General features: G+C 45.2%; 1 protein-coding gene across 5 annotated transcripts in view; it reads left to right on the top strand.

The window, feature by feature from the left end:
- Positions 1-27,342, top strand: part of COL19A1 (collagen type XIX alpha 1 chain) — a 1,176,857-nt gene that overhangs the window by 401,087 nt on the left and 748,428 nt on the right. For all 5 annotated transcript variants that reach the window (XM_029595659.1, XM_029595658.1, XM_029595657.1 and 2 more), the window contains exon 14: positions 5,403-5,456. In XM_029595659.1, coding sequence (XP_029451519.1) covers positions 5,403-5,456 — 54 coding nt within the window. The remainder of the gene's footprint in view (positions 1-5,402; positions 5,457-27,342) is intronic.

The raw sequence follows: 27,342 nt of genomic DNA, 5'->3' as shown, positions 1-27,342 counted from the left end.
GCTATTAGAACTGATGAGCTTTGCTTTCTGGTTTTAATATCCCAATAAATTATTATAATACTCTTTCTCCTAGAAGAGTAACTTTATAATTATAAAGGAGTAGATACAGGATTATTTTTATGTCATGGATGTGAGCCCTTCAGCTGTGACAAGGTTGATGCAGCCTAGCAGGTGAACCAACTAGGCCTACACCAACAGCTGGTGGACTCACTCTTATACCTACACCAGCCTCGATCCCCTCAGGTTGAGCCTTTGGATTCCAGGGGCCAGCGGAGCATAGATGAGAGTCCAGTAAGGAACGGTCAGACAAAGTTGAGCCTCAAGCAGAGGTCAGGGCTGGCAGTGAGCAAATGGTATCCAGGTCCAGGCCAAGGTTGGGTCAGGCAGTGAGAAAACCCTAAATGGGTCCAGGCAGGTGTTAGAGCAGGCGACAGTCCAAAAGAGAGGTGAATGTCAGTAGCAGAGGTCAGAACCAGGAGTCAGCAGAGACAGACATACAAGACAAAGACAAGGCACTGGAGAGCAAGACACAAACAGGGCAGGACAGGGCAAGATAACAGTGAGGCAGAACTGAGCAAAGGAACATCAAGGCAAGGCATAGCAAAGCAAGGCAACAATGAGGCAAGACAAGGCTTTGAAACAACAAGGCAAGACAAGGTAACAGCAAAGTAAGAGAGAGAGCAATACACACTGGTAGGCAGGGGGACCTGTTGCTGAGGCATTGAGGTAAGTGCAGTTAGGATTTAAATACCCACTCGCATGACATCATCAGGAGACTGTGCTGCAAGGTTTTCCTGCCATGGAACCTTCATAGGCTGATGCATGGCACTTGCACAAGCCTAAGGGGAGCACCGGCAGGCAAAGAATGGCGTCATCCTAGCCACATTGGAAATCATTGTTATGCAGGCTGATTTCAACCAGTCACAGGGCTGTCTCATGGGCAGCCAAGCTTTAAAGTATGCCCCCTTCTAAGCTACCTCCTCAAGACTCTGGGTTTGGTCTATATGGGTAGAGGCGATGGAGCTCATAAGTGAGGCATGGAGTTTGGACATTGACAGCTGGAACCCAAGAGTTTCTTTGGGACCAAATCCTTTCCAAGTGATGAGGTAATGGAGCTTGTTTTGAATGTGCTTGACATAAAGGATTTTCTGTACTTCATATTCTGTGTCCTCTTCTGAGTTCACGTCTACTGGTTTAGGAAGGGATCAGGAGGGCCAAGATAAAAGTAGAGGCTTGAGGAGGGACATGAGAAAAAAGTGTTGTGGACCTTGAGAGTAGGTGGCAACTTCAATTGATATGCCGCTGGTCCAATCTGTGAAGTGATGAGAAATAGGCCAATGAAACAAGGGGCCTTGAGCCCCATTAGCTGAGATCAGTCTTGAATGACCTCCACTTTCTCTGGATCCATGCATAGACTATGATGGGAGATAATATAGCCCAGAAAAGGTAGCTCATTTTGCTTGAAGGTACACTTTTTGAGTTTGGCATATAAGTAGTTTTCTAGGAGCCTCTCTAGAGTCTCATTCACATGATGATGATGTTGTGCCAGGCAGCATGAGAAAATGAGAATATCATCCAGATATACTAAGACATGAAAATAGAAAAGGTCCCTAAAGATCTTGTTGACCATGTGTTGGAAGACAGCGGGGGTATTGTAAAAGCCAAATAGCATTACTAGATATTCATAATGGCCATCGTGAGTGTTATACTTCATCTTCTACTTGTCCCCCTCACATATTTGGATGAGGATATAGGCTCCTCTGAAATCCAGTTTATTAAATATTTATTCCCGATGGAGACAGTCAAGAGAGTTCCATAATGAGGGGCAGCGGATATCTGTTCTTCTGGGTTACGGCATTGACTCCCCTATATCAATGCATGGCCTGAGGGAGCCATCCTTGTTACTAAAAAAGAAGAATCCTTGCCCTGATTGAGATGATGAATAGTAGATAAAACTTCGATCCAAGTTTTCCTAGATGTAGCTAGACAGAGCCACTGTTTCAGGAGAAGATAGTGGGTAGACCTTGACCCTAGGGGCATCTTACCCAGGAGCAGGTCAATCAGGCAGTCTAAAACCAGTGAGATGGCAGTGTTTCTATATGATTTTTGCTAAAGATATCTGCAAACACCAAGTACTGAAGAAGAAGGCCAGGGAGGTCCAGAATATAAGTCTGGGCTAGAGGCAATGAGACATTGTTGCTGTTACAAGCAGCCAACTGCGGGCTGCCCCCGCAGTCGGCCATCCTTACCTCCAATGTTGGGAGTCGCTGGCAAGATGTCCATCCCAGACTTGGCAGGCTGCCATGCAATGCTGTCCGTGCCACACGGGGATGCCACTCAGCTGAGCAGACATCCCTAGGCATGCGTGCAGTGCCCAGTTCTTAAAGGGCCCATGGTGGGAACTCTCTACAACACGTCTCCCACTGACATCATCAAGGTGCTCTTTTTAAGCCAATCTGAACCAGACTCCGATGCCTCTGCAACAGGACTCCTTCCTTGTGAATAGCTGGTTGAGTTCCTGCGTCCTTGGTTCCTGTGTTCCTAGTTCCCGCATCCTTGGTCCCTGTGTTCCTGGTTCCTGCAGTCTTCTTCTGGCCTTTTCCTGGTGTTCCTATTCCTGTGTCTTCAGCTCTCTCCTTCCAGGACTGATTTTCTGGTTTGGACCTTTGTTTGCCTTGACTCATCTTCTTCTCGGACTGACTTCTGGCTGACCTTGGATTTCCGCTCAACTTCACTTGTTCTGCTGCCTGCCCTGACCACGTTTCATCTTCACGTTTGCTGTTCTGCTACCTGCCCTGACCTCAGCCTGCCTGGTCCTCCTCTTTGCTTGCTCCTTCTTTGGATACCACACTTCTCAAGGCTTGCACCTAAGTCTAGCCGGTCCCAGTACCCAAGGGCTCAACCTGCAGGGAATGAGGATTGGTAGTAGTGAAGTTCCTGTTAAGCCTCTGTATCTTCCTACCTCTGCCTGCCGACAGCAGGAACCTTCAGGACCCTACCCTTTGGGTGGCACTAACTCTGCTTTGGCTCAAGGATCCACCGACATAACAGTTGCTAGCAGGATGACCCCCAGCAGACAATCTGCAGACTCTGCCAATCTATCATAGGATTATGTAGCATCAGCCAAGGTAGGCTGAGGATAATTGGATTGACTGTCCTAGATGGTATATAGAAAGATATACTTTCCTTGTGCAAGAACCTAATTTGAAGCGTGAGCAGTAGAATGAACAAAGGCAGTAAGCCAGGGAGGGGTTCACCATAAACAGAGGATTATGGTAACAGGATTACTGAGAGTTGCTGTGGTAAAGTCATACTGGCAAACCAAGGCTTTGTTGATAAAATTGTCTCCGGCAACTAAGTCCAGGAATGCCTCGGTATGCACCCTGATATTGTGGAAGTTGAGACAAATTAGCATGAGAAACTGAGGAAAGGATGAAGGTTGGCCTAAGGTTGCTTCTCCAACCAATCCTATGCTTGCAACTTTCCTACCTTCTCAGGACAGTGGCCAGCAAAGTGCCCCTGAGTGGTGCAATAGAGGCAGAGGCTGAGCCGCTGATGCCTCTGCTTTTCTTCCTCAGTGAGTTGGGCCTTGTTGAGCTGAATGGGTTCTTCAGAGGAGGGCTCCGGCCAGGTTGTCAGTAGTAGGGATAAACCTACTAGGCCCTCACCGATAGTTGGTGGACTTGCTCTTACTAGGGCTGGAGCTAAAGCTTCACCTAAACTAGCCCCATTCCCCTCTGGTTGCGCCTTGGATTTCAGGGCCAGCAGGGCTTAGGTGAGATTCCTGTAAGGAGCAGTCAGATGAAGTCAAGTCTTGAGAAGAGATCAGGGCTGTCAGCAAGCAGATAGTATCTGGGTCCAGGCTAAGGTTGGGGCAGCCAGTGAGCAAACAGTATCCAGGTCCAGGCCAAGGTTGGGACAGGCAGTGAGCAAACAGAATCTGGGTCAAGGCAGAGGTCAGGGCAGGCAGCAGTCCAAAAGAGTGGTCAATGTCCATAGCAGAGGTCTGAACCAGGAGACAGGCAGAGACAGAAAGACAAGACAAAGACAAGTCACTGGGGACTAAGATGCAAGCTGGGCAGGATAAGGCAAGACAACTGCGAGGCAAGAGTGGGTAAGGGAACAACAAGGCAAGGCAACAATGATGTAAGGCCACAATGAGACAAGGCAAGGCTAGGAAACAATGAGGCAATATAAGGAAACAACAAAACAAGACAATGAGCAACATGCACTGCATGACAGGAGGACCTGTTGCTGAGGCATCAAGGGAAGTGCGGCTGGGCTTTAAATACCCAGGCACATGATGTCATCAGGAGGAGCTGCTACAATCTTTTCTCGCCATGGAGCCTTCATCAGCTGATGCATATAGGAACAGTGCCGGCAGGCAGAGAATGGCGGCATCCTTGCTGAGTCGGGACTTGGGAGCATGCAGGATGAGTTCAGCCAGTCATAGGGACCTTCCTTTGGCCGGCGAAGCACTATATTCTAAAGCAGAATTAATAAGTTGTTGAATTCTAAGGTAAAATTGAAACTCTGAAGAGGGGACTAGCAGGTCTCATGGCATGCTTTAGGCTCCCTCTTCTGGGGCTAGGTTAAAGGTAGAGTGACACTGCATTTTAGGGGTATGGTAATATTTTAGACATTTGTTCTGTGCTATTTGTATAATATAACAACCAAAACCATTTCCTCTATTAAAGGTAATTGATGTATCACTGATTCCCAAATGCACATGAAAACCATAGTATATGTTTAAAACAATGCAGAGAACACATGCTTTACCATATCAGACCTGCTGATTCTATACTCTCATCTTGCTGGTTATATTTTCTTTAGCATATAATAACTTAGGAATTAAGAATGAAAGTCTGGGAACAGACAATAGAGTGGAAGCTTACAATCCTTATCATTTTTCCCTCTTTCTTATTCATATGTTTAGCCCATTAGACTTTCAAGATGGACAAACAACAATATTTCTGATTTAACTCTTGAATTTTTTTTTTTTTTGGCAGGCTTAATAAAGGCCAAATCAAAGCTAATTCAGTGGTATTTACAACATCCACAAATTTAATCCAAAGTGGGTACTTAAAAGCTCATATAATTCTAAATGATGTTACTTCCAGATGGTAAATGGATGTAATTTTAGTAGGAATGGAAGTTGCACAGTTATGCAGTATTTAGAATACTCGCAGATTTAATGTTTTGGTACCCACTATGGCACAGATGTTGCTTATCGCTTTACTGCCAGTTTGTTTCTATCCTTTTATTTATGGCAAACAATGGAATGGAAATTGGAGGGCACTGCACATCTAAATCTTTTTTCTTCAATAGTTTAATGTTAATAATTCAAGCACTAATCTAGTATGGTGCTATATTTCAATATATTTTTATTTTCTTTCTCTCAGGGTTTGAAAGGAGATCCTGGTTTACAAGGCCCAATTGGTCTCAAGGGAGAAAAGGTAGGACATGCATACAGTTAACTGCTTCCTTTTATTAAAAACATCGTTCTATCATGTGCTGCACAATGGAACACAGATTAATGTTTTATTTATGATAAAAACATTGAATGGAGTTTGTTAGAGGCAACTGAGAGTGAAAAAATGTTCCATTCAAAATAAAAGGCTGAAAACCAATGTGACTACAAGTTCTCAGGTAAAGTGTATATATAATAAATAGCTAGATAGATAGATATGTAACCCCATACCGGGTGCAGATTCTACCTGATAGGGCCATAAAAGTATTTGGTTTACTCTTCGAGGCTAGAATCTTCCCATGCTACCTTGAACACTGACTCTTATTTCCAGGGCCTAGATCCTTTGTCAAGTAGGGGGGAGGGGAGATTACTCCCAAGGCCCTGAGTGCTAAAGGTGACACCTCGTGTTCTTGCTCTTGTCCCTGGGAGAGGGGTAATTGTATCTCCCAGTGAATGCTGGATGTGCCCAATAAAGTCACTGGAGCCACTGCGTTAGTGTCCAAATAAAATCTTTACTGTTGAAAAGGTGTGAAAGATGGCACAGCAAATTAATCCACAGCATCACAAAGTCTTTTATGGTTACTATCCTTTCCTCAATCTGTGCAGGAATATCTGATGCCAGAGCCAGGGGAACTTCTACCCTCCAGGGCTTGGAAAAAATAGAGCACCAGGTGGGCAGGGTTAGAGATGTGCTTCATTTTTTTTATCTCAGGTCAGGCTACGGGTCGGCCAACCCGTGGAAAACTTAGTTTTCCATTGGGTCATTTATTTTTTCTCTGCAATTTTCGCCGGAATAAACAAACAAACACCCAACCCTTAAAATGTACTTATTTACAACCCATCCACCCTCCGGACCCCCCCCCCCAAAACTTGCCTAAAATCCGTGGTGGTCCAGGGGGGTCCCGGGAGCGATCTCCCGCTCTCGGGCCATTGGCAGCCAGTAAACAAAATGGCGCCGGTGGCCCTTTGCCCTTACCATGTGATAGGGGCTACCGTGCCATTGGTCGGCCCCTGTCACATGGTAGGAGCAATGGACGGCTGGCACCATCTTAGAAAATGGTGCTGGCCATCCATTGATCCTTCCATGTTACAGGGGCTGACCAATGGCACTGGTAGCCCCTGTCACATAGTAAGGGCAAAGGGCCACAGGCGCCATTTTGTTTACTGGCTGCCGACGGCTAGAGAGTGGGAGATCACTCCCGGGACCCCCGCTGTACCACTATGGATTTTAGGCAAGTTTTGGGGGGGTCTGGAGGGTGGGGGTGTTGTAAATAACTAAATTTTAAGGGTTGGGTGGGGTTTTTTTTTATTTTTTAAATAAAGGTGCCCCTTCCCCCCGTGCTAACCCAAACAACAAATTTTCCCTGAAGTTCCAGGAAAATCCATCTCGGGATTTGGGTCCTCCAACCCATGCCAAATTGGACTATTTCCACATCTCTAGGCAGTGTGTCCTTTGAATGGCCAGAACACCCCTTCTAGCTGTCAAAGATACATAGTTACTGTCTCTGCACAGAGAGATAAAGTGTTTCTCTCTAGGGGTTTGGAAACACTGGATGGTGTCTTCAAGGATGTTAGGCTTTACCTTTACTCACAATTAGTTGACTTCCCAGACTTCTTTGCTTCTGATACAGTTTTTTTTTATCTTCTGTTCTTTGAAGCCTGCAGGGAGGGGTCCCCTGAAGCAGGACTCGCTGTGCTTCAATCAGGAAGGAAGGGCAGCCGGACTTCCCCCTGGATTTTGAAACCAGATCTTCCAAAAACTGAGAAAAACAGCAGGGTTTATCCTTGCTGCAGGTCACCACCCCTTCAGGGGAAGGTCTTCCCTATCCTGCACAGGCTCAGACACAGGGTTCCCTATTCCCTGGGGCCAGGTTGTGTACAGGCTCCCACAAGGCTCCTACCACTAAAAACATTCAATTTCAAAAAAACGTATCCAGAGGGAAAAAATCCAAACCAGACAGGGAGTGGACTGGAAGGATACCCCCCCCCCCCCCCCCCCGACCCTGGTCAGGACCACCAAGCAGGGCTCCTCTGACTGGGCCTGTAAACAACAAAAGATAAGCACCTATCCACCTCTGAGCTCTGCAAAGCTAAAGGGACTGCCTGCCCAGCTCTAGCCAGTGCACTGCTATATTAGCACATCAGAGGATGGCCATTCCAGACCCCTCAAAGAGAGGATCTGCATTTGAATGGAAACCTCCCCCTTATCTCCATCCTGTACTAAACTGGCTGACTTCTGAGAATCCAGTACATAACTGGTAGCGTGACCATAGTGTCTGCTACAGATAGATAGGTAGGTAGATTGATTGATAAAAGAATTAGCATTTGCTTCAATTTAAAAAGGCTGAATGGGCCAATCAGATATTCCAATAACCTCTGTGGAAAACTGGATTTAGATTCTGAATTGAAACTCTCTAGCTCTGGGCCACTAGAATTTCTCTAATTGACTGAGGTAAATCATTGTATATTCAGAAGGATTGTGTAGGCTTACCAGCTTTTTATTACCATATCTGTTGCTCCGCAGAGCAGGAGAGATGTTGGCCTTGCAGGAAGCCAGAGTCTCACACAGCAAGAGATCAGCACTTCAACAGCAAATACTTTTTCTGGTTACCCACAAAGGGGAAAACAGCATTGCAAGAAACTTAGCATGGCATATTTCCCTTTGATATAAGAAGACTAGAAATTGCAGGTTTCCCATATTTAGCTTTGCAGAAGCTTTCTCATGCTTCTAAAAGCAGCCTGGCATAAGTATCTATTACAAATACAAGTTGTAACACTAATTTTATACAATAGATAAATTAGTAAATAACAAGTCGAGTATTTCTTTGCCAACTTTAGAAAGCACATTATATGAAAGGAAAACATTTTTTGAATGATAGTGTTCGTGTGGTACAGTTCTTCTAGGTCAGTGATGGCTAATCTATGACACGCGTGTCAGAGGTGAAACGCCGAGACATTTTTGCTGACAAACGCAGCGTTTCGTGGGCTATCGGGAAATTTATTTTTTTTTATCGGCTGCTCCGACCCTTTAAAATTAGCTTTTTAGTATCCCCCCACCCTCCGGATCCCTCCACCCCCCAATGCCCCCGGGCACAGGGAGGCTCATGCGGCACAGCGACAGGCAAATAGGTAGGGCCTTGGTGAGGCTCATGTCAGCACGGCCCGAAGAAAAAGATCGCATTTAAATGCGCTGATGCTCCTCCTCATTCCTGCCTGTGCGGCCCCGGAAGTAAACGTTGCTGGAGCTGCATGGGCAGGAAGGAGGAGGAGCATTAGTGCGTGCAGAAGAGGAGCAGCACTTACGGGCGGCCGCGAATCCCAAGTTGCAGCAGCCTGAGAAGAGGAAGAGGCCCGGTAGCAGGGCCACCGCGGCCCGAGAAGATTAGGGCCACTGCAGAGCCCATCCTGTGGCGACCCGTGAAGAGGAGGCCCAGAGGTGAGAGAGAGGCTGAGGGTCTGTAGAGGGTGTGTGTGTATGCGTGTATGAGATGAGTTGAGAGATTGTGTGTGAGTGAGGACCTGAATGTTTGCAGAGACAGCATGTGCTTGAGCAAGACAGCATGTGGGGGAGAGAGAGAGCCTGTGTCTGTGAGAGTCAGACAGCATGTGCCAGTGAGAGACTGTGTGTATGAATGATTGTATGAGAGAGAGCATGTGACAGTGAGAGCCAGTGTGTGTGTGAGAGAGAAATGCATGTGAGAATGAGAACCTGACTGTGTGTTTGAGGGAAGAAGATGGAGAGAAAAGAAACAGAAAAGACAATATAAAAGGAATTGGCGAAAAAAATAAGAAAGGGAAGGTGGGGAAAAAAAGCCTGTGACCAACCAATTAGAAAACTAAGATCAGACAGCAAAGGTAAAAAAAAAATAAATGACTTTTTAGTGTTTGGCACATGTAATCTTTGAGAATGTACAAGAATAGCAATTTCTCTATGCGTATCTTGCAATGTATGAGATCAGCATGGAGAAAGTGGAAGCTCACGGGGCCTGCACAGAGGAGGCAGCAGAATGGGCTTCAGTGTCAGTTGCAGCAATCGGCACCTCCCCAATAGCCATGTGGCAGCAGTGACAGTGGCAGCAGAGGAATGAGAGAGGTTCCGAGGTTGCTGGCAAAAGAGAGAGGGTCTGCCTTTAGTGTGTGCATGTGTATGAATGGGACTCTGCCTGAGGGTGTATGTGTGTGAATGCATGGGTGCCTGCCTGGGGGTCTGTGTGTGTGAGAATGAATTGGTGCCTGCCTGGAGGATGGAGCGGGAATGGTGTGAAAATGAATGGGAGCCTGCCTGGGGTTCAGTGTGTGTGTGTGTGTTTGTGTGTGTGTGTGTGTGAGAGAGAGAGAGAGAGAAAGAGAATGACTGGGTGTGTGTGTTTGTGTGTATGTGAGGGAGCCAGTGAGTGTGAGAGCATGAGTGTGAGGGAGCCAGTGAGTGTGAGAGTATGAGTGTGTATGAGAAAATCCAGGGGAGTAAGAGTTTGTGTGTGTCGGGGGGTGGAGGGGGAGAGAGTGTTTTAATTGAAGATTTAGCCAATGAAATTCAGCAACAAAAAAGTCACTAAGCAGGTAAGGTAAAGAATTATTTGTTTTTGCTTTATTAATAAATACAGTACATATATTAAAATTATAACTTTTTGTTATTAATTAGAGCTACAAATATCACAAAATTATGGATTTTTCTTGAAGTGACACATCACCCGAGTTATGCTCATTTTTTAAATTAATTTTGACTCACTGAGCTCAAAAGATTGGCCATCACTGTTCTAGGTGTTTGTTACTATTGCTCTAAGGTGGAGGGGAGGCCTTGTGTGTGTATTTTATCCCATATTCTCTTCCCTCACTCTCTCAAACCCTCTCCATTCCCCTGTGCTCCACTGTCCCCCTCCCCCAGGCTCTTTCTCCTGTAGCCATTCCCTCTCTCTCACACCCTCTGCACTCTTCCCCTGCTATCTTTCCCCCTCACTTTTCCCCTGGCTTTCTCTCCCCTTCCCTCCATACTTTCTCCCACCTCCCCACCTGTCTCGCCCAGCTCCTGGCATTCAACCGAGTAGCAGAGGTCAGGAGCCTTAGGAGAGGCACTGAAGCAGGCGTCACTCAGCAACGATAGAGGAAGGGCTGCACGTTCATGGCGTCCAGCTCCTCCATGAGTTCAGAGAGTAGGACGGACTAGGGATGTGAATCAGGCTTCAGACGATTGAAAATATCGGACGATATTTTAAAAATCGTCAGAAATCGGGGGCTCCCCCAAAACGATAGGAAAACCCCACGATATTGATCGTGATGCCATGATGGCGCCAAGATGGCGAGGGCCATCCAGTGCTCCTTCCATGTGACAGGGTCCGGCCAATGGCACAGATACCCTGTCACATGGTAAGGGCAAAGCGCCATCGGCGCCATTTTGATTAGTGGCAGCCAACGGCCCGGGAGCGGGAGATCGCTCCAGGGACCCCCACTGGACCACCAGGTACCTGTAAAAAGTTTTGGGGGGGTCGGGAGGGTGGGGGAAGCTAAGGTATTAGTTTTAAAGGGTTGGGGTGGGTTTTTTGTTTATCGGCTCAGGCGCAGCCGATAAAACTGCGATCGGGCCCAATGAAAAAAACCCACATGTGAATCAGAACCGGAATCCGAACTGATTCCGGTTCCGATTCACATCTCTAGGATGGACCTTCTGCTTCAGCTGCCATCATGCTTACATTTAGCATTTTTTTGCCTGACAACTAGCCCTCCCCTTTCCACATGTGATGCCATTGCCACAGACAGGCAGACAAACAAACGAAAAACATACATGCTTTTTCTAATTCATAGAGCATGCTAAAATCATCTACTTTGTTACCGAATATGTTATCATTTCAAAGGGGATGGTATGATAGTAGCATTGGTTTATTGTCCTCTCTTCTAAAGAGCAAAAGAAGTCATAAAGCCCTGCAAAAGTTTGTGCCCATGAAAGATGCTCTCTATATAAATTCAAATTATTAATATATTCATTAATGTAAGTGCAGAAATAACAAATCATATCTCCAATGTATTTATTGGATTAAAGCCCAAGCTTTTCTTTAAGCCACCCTTTAAGGATCTAGCATTGCATATTATATAACAAAACCTGTACTCTCTTGGTCTTCTTGTTTTCTGTAGCAAAAAGATCTATTTGTCTTTTTTGGTAGATTGTTTGTTAAGAAAGTGCCCATTGGTTTGATTGGCATTCTGTTTATACATCCATAATCTCCTTCCTGTCATGCTGTGCGTCAGTGGACATTCATCAGTCTTAGTAAGACAGCAACACAGTAACATGGTGGCAGACAAAACCATTTGGCTCATCTAGTCTACCCAGTTAGTCCTATCCATACTACTAAGGCAATATTCCAGTTGGCAGTTGCAGACGTTTGACCACTTCTAAGTTAATCACTCCTTATCCAAGTCAGAATTTGCTGTCTTCCTGCTTGAATTTGAACCATTCTGGGTTTATGAACACACAAGTTCCCATTCCTAATCCAGTAATAGAGATGTGCATTTGTATGAAACAAAATAGGAAATAATGATAATTCCTATTTCTTTTCATTATGTTTTCAAAGCAAAAAGATAGAAAATATGAAATTTTGTTGGTTTACATGTTACATTTAAAAAAAGAAAAAAAAAAACATCACCTGTTCATCCTTAGCCAAGAGATAGGCTGAGGCCTAAAGCAGGGGCCATGGCATAGCCCCTGAGACCCAAGCAAAGGCCCAGGGTCAGAAAAACGTTTGCCAAGGATGTGAAATTTTCTGACCACACTTACTGCATCTGTCATGGTTCTGACACCATAGCCTGGCCCTGACTCCTAGGCCCAGGCCCAATGTTGGAGCCCAGCAAGAGGTGCAATCCCTAAGCCAGGGTCTTGGCCTAGTCCAAGGCTCAGTCCCAGGCCTAATGCCAGGGCATGAACTGGAGAACCAGAACCAAGGATGAGGTCTAGCCTAGAGACCCTATCTAGACGTTGAGGCTTTGGCTTAGGCTCAGGCCTTGGCCTGGTGGTCAGGGACCAGGCCATGGGAGTTCTCTTTTTTCTTCTTATCTTCTTAAAATGACATTAGTCACTGGTGATGCACTGAACTAACTTAACCCCAGTGCCTTCCTCCTCAGTGGAGGGTGCCATTTTGATGTATGGCAGTTCATTTAAAGAAGACATCATTTTAAGAAGACAAGGAGAAAGAACAGGATCTCTGCAGCCTGGTCTCTGACCTCCAGACCTAGGCATTGGAATCCAGTATGTGCACCAATGAGCTTAGACAAGGTTGATACCACCACCAAGGGGAGGCCCCAAGTGGTCCTCATCGTCGGGAGGTGGTGCAGGCAGAGAAGACCCAACTGGATCTTCACTTTTACCAGCCCATGTTCCCCGCAGGTTGAGCCCTTGGATGTCGGGGCCGGCAGGACCTAGGTGCATATCTCTCAAATCAAGGAGTCCAAGGAGAAGGCAACACGGCGTCGGGCATGCAAGTTCAAGGCAGGTAGAAGACAGACGAAACCAGGAACAGGCCAGAGGTCAGGACAGGCAGCAGACAGGCAGGATGAAGAGACAAGCTGGAGGTCAGCGCAAGTGGAGGACAAGCATAGACGAAGTACCAGGCAGAAGTCCAAAACTGGGGAGTCAGTCTGAGGGCAGAAGCAGGAAAAGAACAGAGGCAGGAACATAGGAACAGGATGCTGATTGGAATGCAGGATCAGGAAGGCAAGGCTGCCATTTTTAAAGATGGCGCCGGCCGTCCATTGCTCCTACCATGTGACAGGGGCCGGCCAATGGCACTGATAGCCCCTTTCACATGGTAAGGGCAAAGGGCCATCGACGCCATTTTGTTTACTGGCAACCGACGGCCTGAGAATGGGACATTGCTCCCGGGACCCCCGCTGGACCACCAGGTACTTTAAATAATGAGATTTAAAAGGTCGAGGTGTTGTTTTTTTTGGCTCTGGACAGCCGAAAAAAAAAAAAGCGTTCAGAACCGTGAACAAAGATTTCCCGCAGTTTTACTATGAACCCAATACCGGAAACGAGTCCGGTACCAATTCATATTTCTAGTAGGCAGTAGATAACCACGCCTAGATGCTCAGTAACAGCGAAGGTGCCAATGTTCTTGGGAGCCAACCTCATCGAGGGTACTTGGAGGCGGATGTGGCAGGTACTTAAGAACATAAGAACATAAGAAAATGCCATACTGGGTCAGACCAAGGGTCCATCAAGCCCAGCATCCTGTTTCCAACAGTGGCCAATCCAGGCCATAAGAACCTGGCAAGTACCCAAAAACTAAGTCTATTCCATGTAACCATTGCTAATGGCAGTGGCTATTCTCTAAGTGAACTTAATAGCAGGTAATGGACTTCTCCTCCAAGAACTTATCCAATCCTTTTTTAAACACAGCTATACTAACTGCACTAACCACATTCTCTGGCAACAAATTCCAGAGTTTAATTGTGCGTTGAGTAAAAAAGAACTTTCTCCGATTAGTTTTAAATGTGCCCCATGCTAACTTCATGGAGTGCCCCCTAGTCTTTCTACTATCCAAAAGAGTAAATAACCGATTCACATCTACCCGTTCTAGACCTCTCATGATTTTAAACACCTCTATCATATCCCCCCTCAGTCGTCTCTTCTCCAAGCTGAAAAGTCCTAACCTCTTTAGTCTTTCCTCATAGGGGAGTTGTTCCATTCCCCTTATCATTTTGGTAGCCCTTCTCAGTACCTTCTCCATCGCAATTATATCTTTTTTGAGATGTGGCGACCAGAATTGTACACAGTATTCAAGGTGCGGTCTCACCATGGAGCGATACAGAGGCATTATGACATTTTCCGTTTTATTCATCATTCCTTTTCTAATAATTCCCAACATTCTGTTTGCTTTTTTGACTGCCGCAGCACACTGCACCGACGATTTCAATGTGTTATCCACTATGACACCTAGATCTCTCTCTTGGGTTGTAGCACCCAATATGGAACCCAACATTGTGTAATTATAGCATGGGTTATTTTTCCCTATATGCATCACCTTGCACTTATCCACATTAAATTTCATCTGCCATTTGGATGCCCAATTTTCCAGTCTCACAAGGTCTTCCTGCAATTTATCACAATCTGCTTGTGATTTAGCTACTCTGAACAATTTTGTGTCATCTGCAAATTTGATTATCTCACTCGTCGTATTTCTTTCCAGATCATTTATAAATATATTGAACAGTAAGGGTCCCAATACAGATCCCTGTGGCACTCCACTGTCCACTCCCTTCCACTGAGAAAATTGCCCATTTAATCCTACTCTCTGTTTCCTGTCTTTTAGCCAGTTTACAATCCATGAAAGGACATCGCCACCTATCCCATGACTTTTTACTTTTCCTAGAAGCCTCTCATGAGGAACTTTGTCAAACGCCTTCTGAAAATCCAAGTATACTATATCTACCGGTTCACCTTTATCCACATGTTTATTAACTCCTTCAAAAAAGTGAAGCAGATTTGTGAGGCAAGACTTGCCCTGGGTAAACCATTCTCGATCTCCAACCTGAAAGAGAGGATCTGGGCGGCGGTGTCTGTTGGCCTCCTTCTTAGCTGCATCAACTGCCTACTGGAGGTTGTCTTGAATACTGTTCCAGAGGAAACGGTGTTGTTGCATGGTGAGCTGAGCCATGGGAGAGGGCACTGAGAGTGGCATAGGTAGTGGTGGAACCGGTTGTTGCCCGTAGACTACTTGGAAGGGTGAGGCGCAAGTCGCCGACTAGGTGTGCAAGTTGTGTGAGAACTTTGCCCAGGGTAGCCGGGGAGGACCAGTAGACCTGTCTATCATTGACAAATGAGCGGAGTAAGAACATAAGAACATAAGAAATTGCCATGTTGGGTCAGACCAAGGGTCCATCAAGCCCAGCATCCTGTTTCCAACAGAGGCCAAAACCAGGCCACAAGAACCTGGCAATTACCCAAGCACTAAGAAGAACCCATGCTACTGATGCAATTAATAGCAGTGGCTATTCCCTAAGTATAATTGATTAATAGCCATTAATGGACTTCTCCTCCAAGAACTTATCCAAACATTTTTTGAACCCAGCTACACTAACTGCACTAACCACCTCCTCTGGCAACAAATTCCAAAAGCTTTATTGTGCGTTGAGTGAAAAATAATTTTCTCCGATTAGTCTTAAATGTGTTACTTGCTAACTTCATGGAATGCCCCCTAGTCCTATTATTCGAAAGTGTAAATAACCGAGTCACATCTACTCATTCAAGACCTCTCATGATCTTAAAGACCTCTATCATATCCCCACTCAGTCGTCTCCTCTCCAAGCTGAATAGCCCTAACCTCTTCAGCCTTTCCTCACAGGGGAGCTGTTCCATCCCCTTTATCATTTTGGTTGCCCTTTTCTGTACCTTCTCCATCGCAACTATATATTTTTTGAGATGCGGCGACCAGAATTGTACACAGTATTCAAGGTGCGGTCTCACCATGGAGAGAATACAGAGGCATTATGACATTTTCCGTTCTATTAACCATTCCCTTCCTAATAATTCCTAACATTCTATTTGCTTTTTTGACTGCTGCAGCACACTGAGCCGACGATTTTAAAGTATTATCCACTATGATGCCTAGATCGTTTTCCTGGGTGGTAGCTCCTAATATGGAACCTAACATCGTGTAACTACAGCAAGGGTTATTTTTCCCTATATGCAACACCTTGTACTTGTCCACATTAAATTTCATTTGCCATTTGGATGCCCAATCTTCCAGTCTTGCCAGGTCCTCCTGTAATGTATCACAATCCGCTTGTGATTTAACTACTCTGAATAATTTTGTATCATCCGCAAATTTGATAACCTCACTCGTCGTATTCCTTTCTAGGTCATTTATATATATATTAAAAAGCACCGGTCCAAGTACAGATCCCTGAGGCACTCCACTGTTTACCCTTTTCCACTGAGAAAATTGACCATTTAATCCTACTCTCTGTTTCCTGTCTTTTAACCAGTTTGTAATCCACGAAAGGACATCGCCTCCTATCCCATGACTTTTTAGTTTTCGTAGAAGCCTCACATGAGAGACTTTGTCAAATGCCTTCTGAAAATCCAAATACACTATATCTACTGGTTCACCTTTATCCACATGTTTATTAACCCCTTCAAAAAAATGAAGCAGATTTGTTAGGCAAGACTTCCCTTGGGTAAATCCATGTTGACTGTGTCCCATTAAATCATGTCTTTCTATATGCTCTACGATTTTGATCTTGAGAATAGTTTCCACTATTTTTCCCGGCACTGAAGTCAGGCTCACTGGTCTATAGTTACCCGGTTCACCCCTGGAGCCTTTTTTAAATATTGGGGTTACATTGGCCACCCTCCAGTCTTCAGGTACAATGCATGATTTTAATGATAGGTTACAAATTTTAACTAATAGATCAGAAGTTTCATTTTTGAGTTCCTTCAGATCCCTAGGATGCATACCATCCGGTCCAGGTGATTTGCTTCTCTTTAGTTTGTCAATCTGGCCTACTACATCTTCCAGGTTCACAGTGATTTCGTTCAGTTCGTCTGAGTCATCACCCCTGAAAACCATCTCTGGAACTGGTATCTCCCCAACATCCTCATTAGTAAACACGGAGGCAAAGAATTCATTTAGTCTTTCTGCAATGGCCTTATCTTCCCGAAGAGCCCCTTTAACCCCTCTGTCATCTAATGGTCCAACCGACTCCCTCACAGGTTTCTTGCTTTGGATATATTTTAAAAAGTTTTTATTATGAGTTTTTGCCTCTATGGCCAACTTCATTTCAAATTCTCTCTTCGCCTGTCTTATCAATGTTTTACACTTAACTTGACAATGCTTATGTTTTATCCTATTTTCTTTAGATGGATCCTTCTTCCAATGTTTGAAGGATGTTTTTTTGGCTAAAATAGCCTCTTTCACCTCACCTTTTAACCATGACGGTAATCGTTTTGCCTTCCTTCCACCTTTCTTAATGCGGGGAATACATATGGACTGCGCCTCTAGGATTTTTAAACAATGTCCAAGCCTGTTGAACACTTTTAACCTTTGCAGCTGCACCTTTCAGTTTTTTTCTAACTATTTTCCTCATTTTATCAAAGTTTCCATTTTTAAAATTTAGTGTTAGAGCTGCAGATTTACTTATTGTCCCCCTTCCAGTTATTAGTTTAAATTTGATCATGTTATGATCACTGTTGCCAAGTGGCCCCACCACCATTACTTCTTTCACCAAATTTTGCGTTCCACTAAGAATTAAATCTAAAATAGCTCCCTCTCTTGTTGGTTCCTGAACCAAGTGCTCCATGAAACAATCATTTATTACATCCAGGAACTTTATTTCTCTAGCAAGTCCTGATGTTACATTTACCCAGTCAATATTGGGGTAATTGAAATCTCCCATTATTATTGCACTGCCAAATTGGTTTGCTTCCCTGATTTCTCTTAGCATTTCATCATCTGTCTGACCATTCTGTCCAGGTGGACGGTAGTATACTTCTCTCACTATACTCTTACCCAACACACATGGGATTTCTACCCATATAGATTCTACTGAGCATTTACTCTCTTGTATGATCTTTATCCTGTTGGACTCTATTCCCTCCCGGACATGAAGTGCCACACCCCCACCAAGTTGATCCTCCCTATCGTTGCGATATAATTTGTACCCTGATATAGCACTGTCCCATTGGTTATCCTCCTTCTACCAGGTCTCTGTGATGCCAATTATGTCAATCTCTTCATTTGCTGCTATACACTCTAACTCTTCCATCTTACTTCTTAGACTTCTGGCATTGGCATATAGATATTTCAAAGTGTGGTTTTTGCTTGTTTTAACAACCTGCTTTTCAGTTGTTTGGGATAATTCGGAAATCATTAGCTTTGGTGATTTTTTACATATAGGCATATGAACTATGTTTGCTTTTGATGGAACCTCTCTGTTGGGATGCCCTAACTCTCCTGTTTCATTAGTATCCTTCAAGGATACATTTCTCCGAACCATGCATTCGGCTTGCCCATTTCCCTGGGGATGGTATGCCGAATTGAAATCAAGTTGCATCCCGAACTTCTTGCACAATGAACAACGCCAGTACCTGGCCGTGAACTGAGTCCCTCAGTTGGAGGCTATATGTTGGGGCAGCCCGTGGAGGTGGAAGATATGCTGCGTGAATAATTGAGCCAGCTCGGGAGCCGAGGGAAGCTTGGGGAGTGCGATGAAGTGTGCCATCTTGGAAAATCTGTCGATGACCACCGAGATGACATGGTTGCCAGATGACAGGGTAAGCTCTACTATGAAGTTGGTTGATATGTGGGTCCATGATTCCTTGGGCACAGGCAAAAGCTTTAGGAGACTCCAGGGGCGCCCTGGCAAGGGTTTCTGCTGGGCACAATTTGGGCAGGAGTCGATGTAGGCCCGGGTGTTGAGCTCCATCTGCGGCCACCAGTAATATCACTGTATCAGCTCCAATGTATATGCCCTTCCAGGATGCCCGGCAGTGAGGGAATCATGGGCCCATGCCAGGACCTTCTGTCGAAGACAAAGGGGTACCACTGTCTTCCCCTGGGGCCCTGACTGGGTGATGGTCAGGAAGATCTTTGCAGGGTTGAGAATGTATTGAGGTGTGGTAGGGACATCGTCTGTCTCATAGGCCCTGGACAGGGTGTCGGCCCTGGTGTTCTTGGAGGCCGGTCAGTATCAAAGGATGAAATTAAAGCAGCTGAAGAACAGCGACCAGCAGGCCTGGTGAGGGTTCAAGCAATGGGCTCGGCTGAGGTATTTTAGGTTCTTATGGTCAGTAAAAACCGTGATGGGATGCTGCGCTCCCTCAAGCCACTGCTGCCATTCCTCAAAGGCCATCTTGATGGCCAATAAACCTTGTCCCTGATGCCATAGTTCTTCTCTGCTAGTTTGAACTTGCGAGAGAAGTAGGAGCAGGGCAACAAGGTGCCTTGATTGGAGTGTTGACTGAGGACAGCCCCCACAGCTATATCGGAGGCGTCCACCTCCACCACAAATGGATGTGAGGGGTCCGGGTGTCTGAGTCAGGTCTCTTGGAGGAAGGCCTGCTTTAACTCCTTAAAGGCCGTAACTGCCTCAGGTGGCCAATGTCTTGCGTCGGCTCTCTTTTTAGTAAGAGTGGTGAGGGGCCCCACCAGACATGAGTACTGGGGAATAAAGTGTCTATAGAAATTGACAAAGCCAAGGAAGTGTTGCAGGTTGTGGAGCCCTGAAGGTTGGGACCACTCCTGGATACTGGAAACCTTCTCTGGGTCTATGTGAAAGCTTGCTGTGGAAATAATGAACTCCAGGAAGGGGAGCAACTTATGTTCAAATAGACTCTTCTCCAACTTGGCAAAGAGTTTGTGCTCATGCAGGCATTGCAGGACGTGTCGAACCTCTAGCGTTGTGTTGGCAAGTCCTTAGAGTAAATGAAAATGTCATCCAGGTAAACGATTATGCTGGGGTGTAGAATATCACGAAATACCTCATTCGTGAGATTTTGGAAAATGCCGGGACGTTGCATAGGCCAAAGGGCATCATCAAGTAGTGGCCATCTCGCGTGTTGAAACCGGTTTTCCACTCGTTCCCAGGTTTTATGAGCACAAGGTTATAGGCCCCATGAAGGTCCAGTTTAGTGAATATCTTCACCCCTTGGAGGTGGCCCAGCAGCTCAGGAATGAGAGGAAGTGGGTATCTGTCCCTATGGGTGATGGCATTTAAACCCCGGTAGTTGATGCAAGGTCTCAGAATGCCGCCTTTTTTTCCACGAAGAAGCCAGCACCTGTGGGTGAGGTGGAAGGGCAAATGAAGCCCCTGTCAAGGTTTTACCGGATGTACTGGGACATCACCTGGGTCTCAGGAAGTGACAGCAGGCATATTCGGCCCCGAGGGGGCATGGAGTCCAGAAGGAGGTCTATGGCACAGTCGAATGGATGGTGTTTGGGGAGTGTCTCTGCCTTCTCCCTGAAGAATACTTCCACGAAGTCTGCATATTGTGCTGGCAGGGCCAGAGACATTGTGGCAAGGAGAAGCGTGGGTTGGGGCACATCACGGAGACAGGTCATGTGGCAATTGGGGCCATAAAAGGCCAGCTGAAACATTTCCCAATCGATGCACAGAGAGTGTCTCAGAAGCCATGGAAGACACAGAACCATTGGGTGTATCACCTTCTCCAAGACAAAGAATGAAATTCTTCCTTCGTGGAGGATCCCAGTGCGAAGCTTCACAGGGGCAGTGATGTGGGTAATCCGACCCGGTAATGGGTCCCCTCAGATGGAGGTGATCACTATCAGTGGCGTTCTGGGCATTACTGGGAGATTCAGTCGCTTGACTAAGTCCGAAAGGATAAAGTGCCCTCCAGCTCCGAAGTTGATGAAGGCCTGCATGGAAAATGAGCCCTCGGGGTGGATAAGAATTACAGGAGCGGTGCATTGTGGAGCTGGATTAACGCAGCCTATGGTCATCTCCCCTGTGACACCTAGGCTCTGGAGTTTCCCAGCCTCTCAGGACACTGTGCCAGCATGTAACCCTTGCCGGCACAGTAGAGGCATAAGCCCAAGGTCTGGCACCTCTGTTTTTCCTCCGGGGTGAGGTGGTTGTAACTGACCTGCATGGATTCCTCTCCGTGAGTCTGGGCTGGCTCAGATGGAGGAGGTGGAGCCAGGGGCCAGAAGAAGGATGGTGCATGAGGGATGGCCTTATGGCCTGGTTTCAGCTTCTGCAGGCATTGTTGCAGGCGGCGGTCAATTTGCCCGGTTACGTCAATGAGGGCCTCTAAGTCTTCTGGAAGCTCCCGGGTGGCCAGTTCATCTTTAATTCTTGAGGCCAGCCCCTCCAGGAAAATGCTATGGAGACTGTCCTCATGCTACCCTATTCCGAAGCTAGGGTGCGGAACTCCACGGCATTCTCCGCCAAGGGGCGCGACCCCTGGCGAAGGTGAAGAAGATCAGAGGTGGCCATGAACTGTCGTCCAGGTTCATCAAAGACCTATTTAAAGGTCTGTATGAAGCGGGGAAAATCCAGGAGTAAAGAATCCCCACGTTCCCACAGGGGGGGAGGCCTAAGCTAGGGCCTTGCCATCGAGAAGAAACAGAATAAAGGTGGTCTTGATCTGGTCACTGGTAAATTGGGCAGGTTGCAAGGAAAAATGCATGAAACAATGGTTAGGAAGCCGTGGCACTGTTTCGGGTCTCTAGTGTAGCAAGAAGGTGCCGGGAGATGGAGTGCTGCAGTGGGAACCAGTGCTGCCACTGATGCAGGTGGAGGGGCACCGGGCATCGGAGCTGAGTCCAGGCAATTCTCTAGACATTCCACCATGGCTGCTAGGACATCCATGCACCGTTGCTGTTGCTGGAACCTCTGATCCAATGCGGGGATGGCTTGAAGACCACTCAGATCCGCCGGATCCGTGGCCTCAGCAACCTGTTGTATATGTGGACCCTTGAGCCGAGACAAGGTTGCTACCACCACCAAGGAGAGGCCCCCCAGTGGTCCTCATCATTGGGAGGCGGTGCAGGCGGAGAAGACCCAACTGGAGCTTCACCTTTAACAGCCCACATTCCCCACAGGTTGAGCCCTTGAATGCCGGGGCTGGCAGGACTTAGGTGTGGGTCTCTCATGTCAAGGAGTCCAAGGAGAAGGCAACACGGTGTTGGGCAGGCAAGGTCAAGGCAGGTGGCAGTCAGGTAGGATGAAGAGACAAGCTGGAGGTCCGAGCAAGCGGAGGACAAGCAGAGACGAAGTACGAGGAAAAAGTCCAAAACCGGAGAGTTAATCCGAGGGCAGAAGCAGGAATGGAACCAAGCAGGAGCATAGGAACAGGAGGCTGGAATGGAATGCAGGATCAGGAAGGCAAGGCTGGAACGCAGGATCAGGAAGGCAAGGCTGGAACACAGGATCAGGAAGGGAAGGCTGGAATGCAGGACCAGGAAGGCGAGGCTGGAACGCAGGATCAGGATCAGGAACAACGCAGATGACGCATTCAATATCTGAGCAGGACCTGTTGCTGAGGCAAGGTGCTGGAGTCAGGGCTGGGTATATTTACCCGCCCAGGCTGACGTCATCTTTGAAGGCTGTGGGGAAATTTCCCACCAAAGGCCCTTTAAATCAAGCGCGAAGGGTCACGCACGCACCTAGGGGAGAGAGTGCAGAGACAGGGATGGCGGCATGCCGCGTCACAAGGGCAGGTCACATCAGTAGCAGCTGGCAATGGGGAAGAGCCAGGCCTGGGAGCCTCCTGGTGAAGGTAAGGGGACCCGGCCACAGGTGGCTGCAGCTGGGTCCTAACATCCAACCCATGGATGTTGGGAGAAATAAGAGAGGAGAGGTAGTGAAAAGCTGCAGAGTGAAGGCTCTTGAGGGCGAGTAAGAGGAGCTTGAGCTCTATGCAAAACCAGGGACTTGAGAATTGCGATTATATGGGTTTAATGACTTTGGTGAAAGATAAAGCATACAACTGAATTGTGGATGGATTGAAATAGAGAGAGATGGTTTACTGTGAGACTTGTGAAGAGTAGGTTGCAGTACTTTAAGTAGGAGGTGATAATAGAGTGGATAAGGGTTCTTGTAATGTGTTAAGAAAGCAAGAGAGAGATTTTAGTGATGTTACAGAGAAAGAAATGATACATTTTAGCAATGTTTTGTATATATAGAGAAAAAGAGAGAGAGAAATCAAAAATGACCCCCAAGGTTATGGGCTGGGGGACTGGAATGATTATAATATTATCAACAGAAACAATGAAAGGAGGAAGATGGGTTTAAAGGGAAAGATAATGAGCTCCATCTTGGTCATGTTGAGTTTAAGGTGGGGGTGGGACATCAGGCAGCAATGTCAGAGAAGCAGGTGAGATTTGGGACTGATTCCTGATGAAATTTCAGGTGTAGAGAGGTAAATCTCGAATTCATCAGAATAAAGATGGTATTAAAAGCCATAAGAAAAGATTACAGTACCAAGGGAATTAGTGTACAGAGAGAAGAAAATAGGACCCAGAACAGAACCCCGAGGCACACCAGGATAGTGGAATAGCATTAAAGGAGAATCTGCCAGAGAACACTAAAAGTGTGATGGTAAAGGTAAGAAGAGTACCAAGACAGGATGAAGTCCTGAAATCTAAGTGAGGATAGAGTATCAAGGAGTAGATGGTGATTAATTATGTCAAAAGCAAAAGATAGATTAAGAAGGGTAAGGATTAAGTAAAGATCTTTGGTTTTAGCCATAAACAGGTCATTGGAGACTTTGGCAAGGGCTGTTTCTGTGGAATGTAGAGAGCAAAAAACAGACTGGAGTGGGTTGATAATGACATGAAAGAAAGTCTCAACAATGGCAGTGAACAGCAACTTCAAGTAGTTTAAAAAGCAAAAGGAAAAAGAAAGAAAGGAAATAGTTATCTGGATAGATAGGATCCATTATCTGGGTAGATATCTGAGTAGATAGAATCATTTCCATATCCCTTCAAGAATTACTAGATCTAACGGAACAGGGATGCTGCCAATTCCTTCCCCTAAAATTGCGCATCTAAATAATGTAAGAGAAAGAACTATCTCTATTGCTGGACCCCAACTATGGAACTCTATACCACAGGAATTATGATTGGAAGCAGACATTAAATTATTCAAAAAGGGCATCAAAACATGGCTATTCAAACAAGCCTTCAAAGAGCTGTTAACTTAATGATTTCAAACTACTGATTTTTTTGCCAAGGTAATGTATATATTTTATTTTTATTTTATTATCTCTACTCTTACTATACTGCCTCTCTGATTGTTTACATTTTATGATTATTTAGCTTTCTATTTTTATTTTTACCTTACTATTTTATTTATTTACATTATGAAACTATGTATCTACTTCCTTTCTTATTTTGGAAATGCAAATATTTTTAAATGAATATTTGTTAACAACTGTAAACTGATTTGATATGTTCGCCTGAAAAATCATTATTTAAAATTATTACATAAATAAATAAATATTTTGAGGAGTGGTATGATCATAGCATAGTTTGAAGGCAGCAGGAATAGTAACAGTGGAAAGTGATAGATTGAGGATGTGACACATGGAAGGGATGAATGCAGGAAAAACAGAACTGAAAAGCTGGGTGAGAAAGGGGTCTGAGGAACAAGTAGACAAGATGGGCAGTTTCCTCCCCTGTAATTTCGTAAAAGGAGGAGAGAGTGGCAGTTACCAGAGGAAGGGTAGAGGAAAGGAGGGAGAGGGAACAGAGATGACCTAGTTGAGAACTCAAGACTAATTTTGTAAATTTTGTTATGGAAGTAGTCAGCCATAGTCTGAGCAGAGAATGAAGTGGAGAGTGGGAAGCAAAGACAGTTTTCAGGTGGATATTAAATGTGGCAAAGAGATGGTGAAGGTTAGAAACAAGAGAGCTTCTCAGATGGACATAGAAGTCTTGGTTCACAAGTACAATAGTAGACTGGAAGGAGGTCAGCACGAATTTGAAATGTTTGAAGTCAACATGGCCATAGGATTTAAGCCAGAAATGTTCAGAGTGGGCACAGGAACATAGGAAGCAAATTCTAGGGGTGAGCCAAGATTGGGTTTTGATGGACATTTCAAGAGGGTTAAGAGGAGGGGCAAGAGTATCTAAAGCAAAAGAGAGTATAGTGTTATAAGAAGAAAATGCCTCATCAACTGACTCTGACAATTTAGTAGAAGAGATGAGACAATAGTGGAAAGGATAAAGTTGTCAACAGCCTGGAGATTCCTGAAGGTGTTGGTGGTGACTGGATGAAGTTGTGGGGGAGAGTGGTTTAGTGTGAAAGATATCACATGATGCTCTGAGCAGAGAAAAATTGAGGTGGAGAAATCTGAAAAACAGCAGTTAGAGGAAAAGACTAGGTCTTAGCAGTGTTCATGCTTGTGAGTAGGGGTATTAGAGCAGAGTTGGAGAACAAATGAGAAGGTTAAGGCAAAGAGTTTTGAGGTATAAAAGTCAGAGAAGTCATCAACATGGAAGTCAAAGTCTCCAAGAATAAGGAAAAGGGAACATGATTCAAGGAAGATGAGAAGCCAGGAATCAAAGTCAGTGAGAAAAAAGGATGGGGATTTATCAGGGGGTTCATAAATGACAGCTACTCAGAGAGTAAGTGGGATATAGAAGTGGATGAAGTGGGTCTCAAAGGAAAATAAAGAGTAGGACTGAGGTGGAAGAAGGAGAGGCAGAGCAGCAGTCCAATACTACCACCGTGGCCTACTATGCGAGGAGTATGGGAGAAATGATATCCTTCATGACAGAGTAGCAACTGAACCAGGGTCCCCGGGGAAAGCCAGATCTCAGTGAAGGTATGAAGATGAAGAGAATGAAAGATAAAGAAGTCATGAATGTAGGCAAGCTTGTTGGAAATAGACTGGGCATTCCATAGGGAACATGAGGAAGGAAGAAAAGAGAGAGTAAGAAGGGGTATAGGGGTACTATTGCAGGATAACAATTTGATATGCATAGATGGAGTGAAAGTTGCATTGGAGGGACAAGATTTGAATTGATATCCCCAGCTGAGAATAGAAGGTGGAGCAGGAGAAAATGGAGAAGAGAGAAAGAAGTGTGATGACAGCAATGAGGATGAGATGCTGTCATAAAACGTGAAGATGGCTTGATGAGAGGCAGAAAATTTAGAAGCTCAAGAGCAGAAGACAGGGCAGAAAACAGAATGATAGGTGTGCTAAATAATGTAGAGAATGGACAGTGAATTTGGTGTTAGTAGATGTTTGCAGCAGGGAATAAGATTGAAGAGGATTGGCATCAGGAGAGTAGATGTAGTGGAGCCAAAAGAAAAAAGTTTGCCAGATAAATTATCACAGATGTTTAGTAGAGCACTGTTGATTAGGCATACCACTGAAAATAACTGATTAAAGTCCTAGTTAGCCAGATAAACTTGTCTGGCAACTTTAGACCTGCTCTCCGGCACAACAAGACTTAGCAGGATAAGTTATCCAGTTAATTCTGAATATCAGATTTAGCCAGAGAAGTTATGCAGCTAACCTAACTCTATCCCAGAATGCCTCTAAAATGCCTCCAACTTATCTGGCTAACTTGAATATGGATAAACATCTGCATAAGTCAGAGGCATTCAGAGAAGTGGAAATTTTAAAATCTACAGTTTGTCTAGTTAAGTCCCAAATGTAGACAAACCGTCTGAATATTGACCACTAGCTTTGAAAAAAAAAAAAAAAAGAGAAAGAAATGACATACACACTCTTACCCCTTTAGAAGTCTTCAATGAAGAAAGGGTTGGAAAAATCCTCAGTCACTTCTTTACCACTGGCTCCAGCTGAAAAATGTCACTAGCCAGCTGTGAGACTGGTGCCAAGTTGTTTTACAACCATAAAGCAATATGGCTATAAGCAGCTTGGAGCTGGTCTCATGACTATACCTTGAGCTATTAATGAAAAGGAATGAGCTAAATAAAGAATAAATAAATACATTTTCAACCAGAGCTGAGGGGGTCTATGTTAGGGCAGTGGGAGTAGCAGAGACTATTGGGAGCATATTTTTTAATTTGTAGGCAACTAGTTCACGTTATTTGCTAATAGCATGCACTATTTGCTAAAACGAAAATATTCAACATGTTTCTGATGTTTATGTTTGGTTGCAATGAACCAAACCGAAAATCAACTTATCCATCACAGTTTACTCATTTGGGTAAAACAAATAGACATCTCGATAAAAACAGTATAAACCATGAAAACAGCACAATATAAAAAATACAAAAATAATGTTCTATAGTATTGCACAATATGGCAGTGGTGTAAGTGTGTTTAATGTATGTATGATAACAGACTGATGTTAAACATTGAGAAAGCAGCATTAATATGAATAGAAAGATGTGCTCCCTCACTAGGTATTAGACATGTAAAATTGGAAGATAGAGAATTACCT

The sequence above is a fragment of the Rhinatrema bivittatum genome, chromosome 3 (assembly GCF_901001135.1).
Source record: "Rhinatrema bivittatum chromosome 3, aRhiBiv1.1, whole genome shotgun sequence".
NCBI classification, from domain to species: Eukaryota; Metazoa; Chordata; class Amphibia; order Gymnophiona; family Rhinatrematidae; genus Rhinatrema; species Rhinatrema bivittatum.
Note: the sequence above shows the minus strand (reverse complement) of the source record. Positions and strands in the feature narration are given on the sequence as shown.